The 14,208-nt window shown below is 45.1% G+C and overlaps 1 protein-coding gene across 1 annotated transcript in view; it reads left to right on the forward strand.

Annotated features, from left to right (window-relative positions):
• Positions 1–14,208, forward strand: part of OTOP1 (otopetrin 1) — a 46,235-nt gene that overhangs the window by 16,361 nt on the left and 15,666 nt on the right. Inside the window, exon 3 of the mRNA XM_015096297.4 lies at positions 8,043–8,101. Within this exon, the coding sequence (XP_014951783.2) occupies positions 8,043–8,101 (59 nt within the window). The remainder of the gene's footprint in view (positions 1–8,042; positions 8,102–14,208) is intronic.

The raw sequence follows: 14,208 nt of genomic DNA on the forward strand, positions 1-14,208 counted from the left end.
TTGATCTCAGACTTCTGGCTTCTAGACCTGGGGGAAAATTAATTTCAGCATTTTTAAGCCATCTGATCTGTGGTATTTTGTTCTGGAAATGCCAGCAAATGAATGCAATTAACTCCAGGGGCGTGCAATTCATCCCATCCCACGAGGACAATCTTCTGGAAATTCCAGTGACAATGTGGAAAGCCTAGGGGACCAGAAAGAACTTTCTTCTGCCCTCCCACCTTCCCTTCCTCCCCTGCCTCTTCCTTCCTTTGTCCCCCAAATGACAAGCCCTGTGTTCAGTACTCTTGAGTCTAGCCGTGGTCTGTTCTCTTTGGAGAAGTCAGTCAAGGGGGAGACAATCAACAAAACAGACAATGCCAGCACCTCAACTCAATGCTTAGACAAAGTCACCCAGGGACGAGGGAGAGCCAGGAAGGCCTCTCACTAGTTTTGAGGTGGGGGTGTTGTCAAGGAAAGAGGGGTGTGGTGTGTCAGACACCATAACAGAGGACATTTGGAGGTGTGCAGCCTCTCCACATGATGGGGAGGAGATGTGTGGGCTGTAGGGGGAGGCGAGCTAGGGCGATGGGCCTGGACTGAGCCATGATTTGGTGTAGGGCTTACGAGCATGGACTCTGGCTTTGGCTCACACCAGCAGTGTGACTCTGAGCAAATGTCTTAACTTCTCTGGGCCTCATGGTCTCATCTGTGAAACGCCTACTTTATGGGGTTGTTGTGAAAATTAAAGGTGTGGTGTGTGTACCAAGCACATTGCTGTGAGTGGTTGGTCAAGGCTGATGCCCACTTTAGGAGCTTTGACTTTCCCACAAAGGCAGTAGGGACCCATCGAAGGTTCTGAGTAGAGGAAAGACCTGGGCAAACTTTTCCACAAGGGCAGTGGGGAGCCATTGAAGGTTCTAGGCAGAGGAAAGACCTAGGCAGATGTGGTTTTCAAAATATCACTCTGTTACTTGGTGGCTTGGGGATCTCTTCCTTCCTAATTTGAGACATTTTGTTAGTCAGTCAATTAATCCATTTTTCTATCCTTATTGGATCCTGACTCTGTGCATTTGCTACATTAGATGATGGAAAAATAAAAATGTTACTTTTTAAAACAGACTTTTTGTTTTTAAATTGTGGTAAAATACATGTAACCATAACATTTGCTGCCTTAGCCATTTTTACCTATTTGCTTCAGTTCAGTTCAGTTCAGTTCAGTTCAGTCTCTCAGTCGTGTCTGACTTTTTGTGACGCCATGAATTGCAGCACGCCAGGCCTCCCTGTCCATCACCAACTCTCGGAGTTCACCCAAACTCATGTGCATCTATTCGGAGATGCCATCCAGCCATCTCATCCTCTGTCGTCCCCTTCTCCTCCTGCCCCCAATCCCTCCCAGCATCAGGGTCTTTTCCAATGAGTCAACTCTTCACATGAGGTGCCAAAGTATTGGAGTTTCAGCTTCAGCATCAGTCTTTCCAATGAACACCCAGGACTGGTCTCCTTTAGGATGGACTGGTTGGATCTCCTTGCAGTCCAAGGGACTCTCAAGAATCTTCTCCAACACCACAGTTCAAAAGCATCAATTCTTTGGCATTCAGCTTTCTTCACAGTCCAACTCTCACATCCATACATGACTACTGGAAAAACCATAGTCTTGACTAGACAGACCTTTGTTGGCAAAGTAATGTCTCTGCTTTTTAATATGCTGTCTAGGTTGGTCATAACTTTCCTTCCAAGGAGTAAGCATCTTTTAATTTCATGGTTGCAATCACCATCTGCAGTGCTTTTGAAGCCCCCCCAAATAAAGTCTGACACTGTTTCCACTGTTTTCCCACCTATTTCCCATGAAGTGATGGGACCTGATGCCATGATCTTCGTTTTCTGAATGTTGAACTTTAAGCCAACTTTTTCGCTCTCCTCTTTCACTTTCAACAAGAGGCTTTTTAGTTCCTCTTCACTTTCTGCCATAAGGGTGGTGTCATCTGCATATCTGAGGTTATTGATATTTCTCCCGGCAATCTTGATTCCAGCTTGTGCTTCTTCCAGCCCAGTGTTTCTCATGATGTGCTCTGCATAGAAGTTAAATAAGCAGGGTGACAATATACAGCCTTGATGTACTCCTTTTCCTATTTGGAGCCAGTCTGTTGTTCCATGTCCAGTTCTAACTGTTGCTTCATGACCTGCATATAGGTTTCTCAAGAGGCAGGTTAGGTGGTCTGGTATTCCCATCTGTTTCAGAATTTTCCACACTTTATTGTGATCCACACAGTCAAAGGCTTTGGCATAGTCAATAAAGCAGAAATAGAAGTTTTCTGGAACTCTCTTGCTTTTTTGATGATCCAGCGGATGTTGGCAATTTGATCTTAATACCACGGGCGGCTGCGACCAGCGCGCATAGCATGGCCAGGAGGAGCTACCCCACATCTGAGGTCCGGGGCAGAAGCCAGGAGGACCCCATGCCTTAAATGTTCCCTTGGTATCTCTAAGAGATCTCTAGTCTTTCCCATTCTGTTATTTTCCTCTATTTCTTCACATTGATTGCCAAGGAAACCTTTCTTATCTCTCCTTGCTATTCTTTGGAACTCTGCGTTCAAATGGGAATATCTTTCCTTTCCTCCTTTGCTTTTCACTTATCTTCTTTGCACAGCTATTTGTAAGGCCTCCCCAGACAGCCATTTTGCTTCTTTGCATTTCTTTTCCATGGCGATCGTCTTGATCCCTGTCTCCCTATAATGTCACCTCATTCCATAGTTCATCAGGCATTCTATCTGTCAGATCTAGACCATTAAATCTATTTCTCACTTCCACTGTATAATCATAAGGGATTTGATTTAGGTCATACCTGAATGGTCTAGCGGTTTTCCCTACTTTCTTCAATTTAAGTCTGAATTTGGCAATAAGGAGTTCATGATCTGAGCCACAGTCAACTCCTGGTCTTGTTTTTGTTGACTGCATCTTCGGCTGCAAAGAATATAATCTATCTATCTATCTATCTATCTATCTATCTATCTATCTATCTATCTATCTATATAATATATACATAATCAATCTGATTTCGGTGTTGACCATCTGGTGATGTCCATGTGTAGAGTCTTCTCTTGTGTTGTTGGAAGAGGGTGTTTGCTATGAACAGTGTGTTCTCTTGGCAGAATTCTATTAGCCTTTGCCCTGCTTCATTCCGTATTCCAAGGCCAAATTTGCCTGTTAGTCCAGGTGTTTCTTGACTTCTTACTTTTGCATTCCAGTCCCCTATAATGAAAAGGACATCTTTTTTTGGTGTTAGTTCTAAAAGGTCTTGTAGGTCTTCATAGAACTGTTCAACTGCAGCTTCTTCAGCATTACTGGTTGGGGCATAGACTTGGATAACTGTGATATTGAATGGTTTGCTTTGGAGATGAACAGAGATCATTCTGTCATTTTTGAGATTGCATCCAAGTACTGCATTTCGGACTCTTTTGTTGACCATGATGGCTACTCCATTTCTTCTGAGGGATTCCTGCCCGCAGTAGTAGATATAATGGTCATCTGAGTTAAATTCATCCATTCCAGTCCATTTTAGTTAGCTGATTCCTAGAATGTCGACGTTCACTCTTGCCATCTCCTGTTTGACCACTTTGAATTTGCCTTGATTCATGGACTTGACATTCCAGGTTCCTATGCAATATTGCCCTTTACAGCATCAGACCTTGCTTGTATCACCAGTCACATCCACAGCTGGGTGTTGTTTTTGCTTTGGTTCCATCCCTTCATTCTTTCTGGAGTTATTTTTCCACTGATCTCCTGTAGCATATTGGGCACCTACTGACTTAGGGGGCTCCTCTTTCAGTGTCCTATCATTTTGCCTTTTCATACTGTTCATGGGGTTCTCAAGGCAAGAATACTGAAGTGGTTTGCCATTCCTTTCTCCAGTGGACCACATTGTGTCAGACCTCTCCACCATGACCTGTCCATCTTGGGTGGCCCCACACGGCATGGCTTAGTTTCATTGAGTTAGATAAGGCTGTGGTCCATGTGATCAGATTGACTAGTTTTCTGTGAGTATGGTTTCAGTGTGTCTGCCCTCTGATGCCCTCTCACAACACCTACCGTCTTACTTGGGTTTCTCTTACCTTGGACATGGGGTATCTCTTCACAGCTGCTCCAGCAAAGCTCCTGCTCTGGAGGAGCTACCCCATATCCAAGGTCAGGGGTGGCGGCCGAGAGGAGCAACCCCACATCCAAGGAGCGGTGGCTGTGCAGCTGCAGGAGGGCCAGGAGGAGCTATTTTGTTCAGCAGTGTTAAATGTATTCACATTGTCATGCAACTAGTCAGCACAACTCTTTCATCTTACAAACATGAAATTCTGTCCTCTTTAGATACTAACTGCTGATTTCTACCACTCCCAGCCCTGGGCAACTGCCATTCAACTTTCCAACTCATTCAGCTTTCTGTCTCTTTGAATCAGACAAGTGGAAACATAGAGGGCTTGTCCTTTTGTGACTGGCTCGTTTTGCTTAGCATAATGTCCCCAACATTTATCCATGTTGTAGATGTGTCAGAATTTCCTTCCTTTTTGAGGCTGAAAAGTATTTCATTCTATGGATGGACCACATTTCTTATCTGTTCGTTCAATGATAGATCCTGGCATTGCTTCCACATTTTGGCCGTTGTGAGTAATGCTGCTGTGAACGTATGCGTGCAAATATATTTTTGAGACCCTGCTTTTTAAAAAATATTTATTTATTGGCTGTACTGTGTGGGCTTTCTCTAGTGGTGGTAATCAGAGGCTACTCTCTACTTGCGGGGTGTGGGCTTCTCACTGAAGTGGCTTCTCTTCTTGCATAGTATGGCCCTAGGGTATGCAGGCTTCAGTAGTTCTAGGCTTGTGGGCTCTAGAATGAGGGCTAGAATGTCATTATGGTGCTTAGTTGCTCCATGGCAGGTGGCATCCTGCCAGACCAGGGATCCAACCTGTCACTTGCATTGGGCAGGTGGATTTCTAACCACTGGACCGCTAGAGAAGTCCTAAGGCTCTGCTTTCAATTCATTTGGATATGTACCTAGAAGTCAAACTGCTGGATTGTATGGTGATTTAAAAATATTTATTTTAAAAATGTAACATTACTGAAAAAAATTGAAAAAGAGTCTAAAAATACACCTGTAAGTCCTCAACTGAAATATTAGTTGCTGTTTTTATGTGTTCCTCCTCCTTGTCCTCAAGTGTATATTCTTATCAAAGTTTTATATATAAGGTGCAGAGTTTTCTGTATACAATTTTTCACTTAAATCATAAACTTCTTTGTTTTTCTATATGGTCTTTTTAAAAGTATTCTTGTTAAGATATTTATTTATTAATTGGCAGTGCTGGGTCTTAGTTGCTGCAGGCCCCTGTCCAGCTGCGGCGAGCAGGGGCTCCTCTCTAGCTGTAATACTTGGCCTTCTCACTGCAGTGGTGTCTGTTTTTGCGGAGCACAGGCCCTCGGCACACGGGCCTCAGTAGTTGTGGCATGTGGGCTCAGCAGTTTCGGTTCCCGGGCTCTAAAGCACAAGCTCAATAGTTGCAGTGCACGGGCTTAGTTGCTCCTTGGCATGTGGGATCTTCCCGGACCAGGGGTCAAACCGGTGTCACCTGCACTGATAGGCGGACTTTCCACCACTAAGCCACCAGGGAAGCCCCTGCTGTAATTTTCATCAAAGCATCAGCTAAGTAGCCATCTAACTTAGAATTCATAGACAAAACTTAATTTACTTTAGCGCTTCCCTGTTGTTGGGCTGAGTGTCATCTTTACCAGGGGTCACTGCTCTCTGTTTCTCTGTTTTTTAAGTTGTTAGATGTTTCATGAATCATGCCTGACAGTGTTTTCCAGAGCAGGATAGTAAATCTTAGGCGAAATGATGTGGATGAGAGAGTATGTACAGTGTATTTTTGAGTGTGTGTCGTCTGATTATTTTTTTATAGCACGCACTTGCAAAATGAAGACTGAGACAAATTTATGAAGTGCCCGGCTGTGTTTGACAAGTAGTAGGTGCTCAACGTGTGTTTGTGTCTAAAGCGTGTAGTCACTCAGTCGTGTCTGACTCTTTGTGACCCCACGGACTGTAGCCCGCCAGGCTGCCCTGTCCATGAAATTCTCCAGGCAAGAATACTGGAGTGGCTTGCCATTCCCTTCTCCAGGGGACCTTCTCGGCTCAGCGATTGAACCCATGTCTCCCGCACTTCAGGCGGATTCTTTACCATCTGATAATAAGGCTCCAAATGCTTTAGGAACTCAGATTATGCATAAGACAGAGGAGTAAGTTGACAACAGAGAGCTTTTACTGAAAACATACCTACTGCAGGCTCCGTTCTAAACAGACATGGATTATCTTATTTCACTGCTGACAATACCCACCAAGGTAAGTTTCATTATCACCCCCATTTCACAGATGGGAAAACAGACTGGCCCAAGGCCAAGGGAGCCGAGATTTGCACATGGGTCCAATACAGCCTCCCCACATTTAGCCTGCATCCTGAGTTGCTTCTAGTGGTTGCATGGCCAGGGGCCTGGGCAACAGATATAATATAGTACATATAATTATATAATCGCCTACATAAGAAAGTTCTGTTCTGAGAGTGCATTTGTAATTCAAATTTTTTTGTAAGTCCAACAAAGTTAGCCTAGTTACCCACCTATCACAGTTAGATATGTAATGCTGTGCTTTAGTTGATCATTCATTTCCAACTCTTTGTGACCCCATGGACTGCAGCCCGCCAGGCTCCTCTGTCCATGGGCTTTCCCAGGCAAGAATACTGGAGTGGGTTGCCATGCTTTTCTCCGCGGGATCTCCCCAACCCAGAGATCGAACCCAAATCTCCCACATTGCAGGTGGATTCTTTACCGACTGAGCCACTAGGGAAGTCCAGCTATATAATACTGTACTGTAATAGGTTTATAATACTTTTTACATAAATAATACATACAAAAACAAACATAAAAGTAAAACATTTAAAATCTTACAGCACAGTACCTTGTGTGTGTGTGTGGAGGGGCTTCCCACGTGGCGCTAGTGGTAAAGAATCCACCTGCCGGTGCAAGAGACGTAAGAGATGCACATTTGATCCCTGGGCTGGGACGATACCTGGAGGAGGAAATGGCAACCCACTCCAGTATTCTTGCCTGGAAAATCCCACAGAGGAACCTGGCAGTCTACTGTCCACGGGGTCTCGAAGAGTCAGACACAACTGAGCGACTGAGCATACAGCGCACACACCTTGAAAAGTAAAGTATTACAGTACAGTAGCGGGCATACAGGGGCTGGCATGAGCGGACAGGTGAGAAGAGTTACTGACTGGAGGATTGTCAGTGATAGGAGATGGAGGGGAAACTATGATTTCACTCACGCCTGACTCCTTGGAAAATACCCTGATGCTGGGAGAGATTGAAGGCAGGAGGAGGGGATGACAGAGGATGAGATGGTTGGATGGCATCACTGACTCGATGGACATGAGTTTAAGTATGTTCCAGAAGTTGGTGATGGACAGGGAGGCCTTATGTGCTGCAGCCCATGGGGTCGCAAAGAGTCGGACACAACTGAGCCACTGAACTGACTGAGGTTGCTAGAATGCATGCTTGCATCTCTGAAAGTTCGTAACTTGCAGATTCATATATAGTGGACTTACTGTAGAGTGAGATAAAAGACCAACCTGAATCACTTCTGTTCTTCATTTTAAGCACTCAAAATTTGGTTTCCAGCCACTGATGTAGTAACAGTTCAGTGGATATTTCTCGAATGAAGCCCTATAAGGATGGTATAAGCAGGTGAGCAGGCATCATGGTGGGCAGGCTGCTGCTCCCCAAGGCCCACCCCGCAGCATGCAGGGTACCATTTCCTCCTAAACCTGGAGGCCTCCCGCCCCCGGAGCACTGTCTTCATGAGAATGGCACCATCACCAGAAATGACTTGTCATGTTTGGATGGGGTGGTCGCTAATGTGCCCAATGCTTTCCATATCATTCCCTTAGGTTTTATAACTTCTCATGGTGCAGATGTAGTGATGGCTTTCCCATTGATATATCCTTATTTTCTTTGTTTCCATTTAGGTATACTTTCTCTGGGGGCACTCAAAGGATATCATCCAGTCTTTCAAAACACTGGAAAGGTAAACATTGCGGGTAATCGCTTACATGCTGGATTTAGTGTTCATTTAGAGCAAACAAAGCTAATCACTGCCATCTTACTTGGGTTTAAAATATGAGAACCACTCTCTTCTCCATTCTGACAAGTGAAGCCTTCAGTTGTGGCCTGGAGAGGGGACCCTCTGCCTTTGGCCTTTTCTGGGACAGCCCTAAAAGTACAGTGATGTGAGTTGAATTTTGCCTCTGCTGTCTTAGAACCTTTCCCTCTGTGAGCCTCAGTTTTCCTCATCTGTAAAATGGGGATAATAGCATAGCCAGCCTCTGGGGACTGAATGCAGTAATTGATGTAGAGCTTGTTCCTGGCACAGAATAAGGACCCTGAGTGTTGGGTCTATTATTTTGTCTGCCCGTCTTTTTCTCGAGATGATTGTGAGGATCAAGGGAAAGAATCTGTTGGCTAATGAGGTGAGTTACCTAAATGCAAACTATGATTATCAGGTAAGAAAGCCTCTGTGGACACATATAGAGGCATCAAGGGATCACTGTATGCTTTCTAGAAGATCCCTCATCATATAAACTGTCTATAAGGCACAAAAAAGTCCCCCAGTATCATTTGAAATGAAAACTGCTATTTAAGAAAGCTACTTACATATGACCACTGGTTGGAACAATTTTATTGAAGTAGAGGGCTTCCCTGATAGCTCAGTTGGTAAAGAATCCACCTGCAATGCAGGGGACCCTGGTTTGATTCCTGGGTTGGGAAGATCCACCAGAGAAGGGATAGGCTACCACTCCGGTATTCTTGGGCTTCCCTTGTGGCTCAGCTGGTAAAGAATCCACCTGCAATGCAGGAGACCTGGGTTCGATCCCTGGATTGGGAAGATACCCTGGAGAAGGGAAAGGCTATCCTCTCTAGTATTCTGGCCTGGAGAATTCCATGGACTAGAAATAACTGTCACCAACCTCATTATGCAAAAAGGATCTGCTCATCCAGCAGTGAGGCATCTATTGTGCTCCTACTGTGTGCTGAGCCTGATGCCAGGCACTAGTGGTGATATGCAGAGGTAATGGGTCAAGGTACCCAGGCATCCAAGCATCATTGCAGAAGTGTGTGGACTGCTCCCCAGTGCAGCCCCGAGCAGTGGCCGTGGCAGTGATCTTTAACTCCCATCTTAATTGTCCCTTGTGTTCAGCTGCTCTGTCGTGTCTGACTTTTCATGACCCCATGTACTGTAACCCATCTACGTCTCTTGCGTCTCCTGCAGTGCCAGGTGGATTCTTTACCACTGAGCCCCCAGGGAAGCCCCCAGACTACACTTGATCTTAGCCAAAAGCAAATTGTCCCTTAGGGCAGGACAAAGACGTCCCCACCCATCCTCGTGTTTCATCTGGGCTCTGTCTGGGTAACTATGGTAACTGTTCTTCTCTGCATTTCACGGATGTGGCAGCAGGTTCTAGCAGGTTAGGGGACTTCCCTGGGTCTCCAGAATACAAGTGGCCAGCCAGGGATTTCCATCCAGTGTCTCCTCTTTCATGTGCTGGGCAGTGACGGGTGTGTGTGTTTCACCTGCTCCTTTTTCCATCAGTGAGGCTGGGTTCGGCTCGCAGTTTGGGGAGAATGCTTGCTGATTTTGTTCTGGAGTGTGAGTTTCACTGTGTCTACTCCATAACATTCTTCTTAAAAAATGCAGTTTGTTTCCTGATAAAACTTGTAAGGACACAGTGGAAGTTAAAAATCACCATAATGTCACCATTATGGACTGAACATCATGTCTCCTTCAAATTCCTGTGTTGGAGCTCTAACCCCCAAGGGGATGGGTATTTGGTGGTGGTGCCTTTGGGAAGTAATTAGGTCATGAGTTCATGAGGGTACGGCCGTCCTTATGGGATTAGTATCCACATAGAAAAGAGACACATGATTCGCACCCCCTGCCCTGAGTGTACCTGTGAGGACACAGTGACAGGCAGCCATCTGCAAGCCAAGAAGAGAGGCTTCACCAGAAACCAAGTCTGCTGGCACCTTGGTCTTGGACGTTGAGCCTCTAGAACTGTGAGAAATAAGTGTCTGTTGTTTTGTTATAGCAGCCACAGCTTCCTCAGACAGCTTCTACCCAGAGGTAACTACTATTCGTATTTTGGGCTGTTTCCTTCCAGCCGTTTTTTCAGTGAATAGATAGTTAATATTTTTTTTCTTTTTACAGTTGTGGTCCTGCTCTTCTTGCCTTTTCTTTTCATTCTGTCATTAACATTTCCCCTGACTTCCATGATCTTTACCGATTGCATAAAGTGCCATTGCTGTAGTTGATCACGTTATACAGCCCTGTTGTATTCGTCTTGGGCAGCCCTGGTAGGTACCCCACGCTGGGCAGGGTAGGAGGGGCGTAAACAGCAGAAACGTACCTTCTCACAATTCTGGAGGCTCCAAATCCATGGTCAAGGTACCAGTAGGTTGATTTCTGGTGAGGCTCTCTTTCTGACTTGCAGGCATTGCCTTTTCGCTATGTCTGCTCCTGGCCTTTCCTCTGGGCATGGGGAGAGAGCTCTTTAGCGTCTCTTCCTCTTCTTATAAGAATACCAGTCCCATTGGATCTGGCCCCCACCCTTATAACTTCATTTAACCTTGATTACCTCCTTATATGGGCTTCCTAAGTGTCTCAAACAGTAAAGAATCTGCCTGCAATGCCAGAGAGCCAGGTTAAATTCCTGGATCGGGAAGATCCCCTGGAGAAGGGACTTGTTACGCACTCCAGTATTCTTGCCTGGAGAATTCCATGGACAGAGGAGTGGGCTACAGTCCATGGGGTCGCAAAGAGTCAGACACAGCTGAGCGACTGACACACACACCTCCTTGTACACCATCTCCAAGTACAGTCACATTGAGAGTTAGGGCTTCTACATATAAATTCTGAAGGGACCCAATCCAGTCCATAACACCTCTCACTGAACATCGAATTTGTCTGAAAGTTTTTGTTGTTATTATGAATAGTACTGTGATGAACATCTTCAGTTGAAAGTACTTTTGAACATCTCTGATTCTTTTTTTTAAATGTATATCATTAAAATATAGTTGATTTAGGGGCTTCCCAGGTGGTGCTCGGAGAAGGCAATGGCAACCCACTCCAGTCTTCTTGCCTGGAGAATCTCAGGGATGGGGGAGCCTGGTGGGCTGCTGTCTATGGGGTCGCACAGAGTCAGACATGACTGAAGCGACTTAGCAGCAGCAGCAGGTGGTGCTAGCAGTAAGGAACCCACTTGCCAATGCAGGAGATATAACAGATTCAGGTTCAATCCCTGGGTCGGGAAGATCCCCTGGAGGAGGGTGTGGGAACCCACTCCAGTATTCTTGCCTGGAGAATCCCATGGACAGAGGAGCTGGGTGGGCTACAGTTCATAGGGTCGCAAAGAGTTGGACACAGCGGGAATGACTTGCCCCTACACAGCTGATTTACAGTGTTGTGTTAATTTCTGCTGTACAGCACAATGATTCAGTTACACTTATATATACATTCTTTTTCATATTCTTTTCCATTATAGTTTATCACAGGATATTGAATATAGTTTCCTGTGCTATATAGTAGGACCTTGTTGCTTATCCTCTGATTATTTTCTTGAGTTAAATTCCTGGAAGTAGAATTGTTGGGATAAAGTGTAAGATGTTCTCAACAAATGTATATTGGGCCACTTGTCCTACCAGGAACTCCTGGCTGAATAAAATGGGCTTTCCCATTCATAAAGCACTTTCTTTTACATGTGTTACTTATGAAAGTGTCTCATGATAGCCCTGGCAGTTAGGGACAGTAGCTACAATCATGATCCTATGTAGCACGTGAGGAAACTGAGAAAGGAAGTGACTGTCCAAGGTCAGGCAGCTCACCTGTGCATAGCTGGGCGGGACCCGGATGCTGACTTTAAATCCAGCGCTATTTCCGCGGCATCACAGTGGCTCACTGGCCATCTGGGTTTACTGGGGGAAATCTTTCTTTTTGATTAGTTGACATCATAGTATATTAGATATACTGGGGTTAACAAAAAAAATCATTAAAATTATTTTCACCTGTTCCTTTTTCCTGTTCTTTAAATGTGACTACTGGGAAATTTAAAAGTGTCTTCTTAATTAAAAATTAAATTTAAATTTAAACTAAAAATTAATTAAAAAATTTTTTTAATTTAAATGAAAAATTACCTCCGTGTCTTACATTATCTTCTTTAGGATAATGCTGCTCTAGGCCATGTACCCAGATGTTTCCCACCGAGGTTTTTCATCTAAAGGAATTCCAAAGGACTGGAACCTGGTCCTGCCTTGACCTTGTTCATTGAGCAATTGGAGACAAGGCTGTCTGTCTTGGGCCTCTTTCCTAAATTGAATAGTAGGTAGTTTTAACTAGATATTCTCACAGCTTGATTTAGCCTGTTATTTTTTTACAATAGGGCAAAGCGTAAACCATTTTTGACTTATCACCTTTTGGTTTTAGATTTTTTAAAAACATTTTTATAAAAACTTTTTGTCATGCTGGGTGGCACATGGAATCTTAGTTCCTTGATTAGGTATCAAACTGGTGCCCTCTACAGTGGAACTGTGGAGTCTTAAGCACCGGACATCCAGGGAAGTCCCCAGAGTTAAATGTTTCCAGAAAAATTGGAAGGTTTGATAATCCAAAATGTGCATGGCAGCAAAGAGCTAGGGCTGAGTCGGGATTGTTCCCTCCAGATGGGAGCTGGCCACTCATTTAGCTACAGTCCCTACTGTAAGACGGAGTGTGGAGAAAAAGAGAGCGACCCGGGCAGTCAGGCAAGAAAAGGGAAATTTATTAGAGGGGAATGAGAGGGTGACTGGCCCTTATGGAGAACAAGCGTCCTCCCTTTCTGATGGGATCTTTCTTATATACCACCAATGAAAAATTCTCTGAAGGGATGCTTAATTTTTAACCTGTAGCTGAGTCCTCTGGTCACATAGCCAGAGGTCTGGAATCCGGGGGTCTTGTAGCTTTGAGAAGGTAGGTGCCAGCGGGGAAAACAAAACTTTGATTGGGCAATTTGGTCAGTTTCAAGGGTCACTGTGATTTTATTCTTTGTTTGTGAGGTCAACATAATGAGCCATTTCAACCATGAGCCCCCATGTAGACCCTATCACCCACCCCTCCCTAATGTGTCCGAGGCCTGGTTTATTCATTGACACTTCCTGCCACGCCCTGGAGGTTTCAGAACTTCCCACTCTTGGACATACCCTTTTCTTCTGGTCTTTTGAGCCAATACTCTGCTATTCATGCTTTTAGTACATACAGGGACTTTCCTCCTGATTTGATAATTCTTATAGGTTTGAGTGCTTTTCTTTTCTCAAGAGTGAAATTTAGAGAAATAGCACTTCTGAAATCAGAGCTGGAAAGATAAACTGAGGTCAAAACACGGCTCATGGAATCTTTCTCTTTATTGTGGTCTGGGGTTACTCGATCCGAGTATGAGCAAGGCAGCCTGGCATGAGGAAATGATGTTTGCCGTTAGTTTGCAGGACAGTTTCCAGATCAACCAACCGGAGGTTGTCAGCTCCTGCTGCGTGACAGAAAAACGCCTGCAGCCATGGGTGGCATTGGTCTTACCTGCTTGGGTTCTGTGGAACTGGGATTAGGCAACGTCATTTGGACCAGGAAAGAGGAGAAGAAAGGGGAGCTGTGTGCATTATAAGTAAAAGAAAAGCCAGCCAGCCAGCCAGAGGCAAACAGTATTGTCTGCATTTGTCAAAGGCTCTATACATACAATGCCTCCCAGGTGCCCTGGGGAAGGCTGGCCACAATCTGGAGCAAATGGATGAGTACAAGGGGCAGGCAGATGGGCAAACACCTGATTCAGACTGCCCACCCTCACCCCTCTGCGGCTGCTGCCTTCTCCACTTGCGCCTGGACGTTGGGAAGCGGCCAAAGGAAGCTAGAGTTCAAATAAGGAAAGACTTGGCTTGCGAGTGTTCGTGAGAGCCCCAGAGGAGTCATCTGGGTTAAAACTCAGAGAAGAAGCAAGGTCAGGGATGAGGACCCAACTGTACCGTTTTTCCTGTAGGTGCTCTTGGTTAAAGGGGGCTTCCATCCTCTGGGCCTCTGCTCTGCCACTGGGAAGTGATCAGTTAGAAGTTTCAAGGAAT

The sequence above is a fragment of the Ovis aries genome, chromosome 6 (assembly GCF_016772045.2).
Source record: "Ovis aries strain OAR_USU_Benz2616 breed Rambouillet chromosome 6, ARS-UI_Ramb_v3.0, whole genome shotgun sequence".
Classification (NCBI taxonomy): Eukaryota; Metazoa; Chordata; class Mammalia; order Artiodactyla; family Bovidae; genus Ovis; species Ovis aries.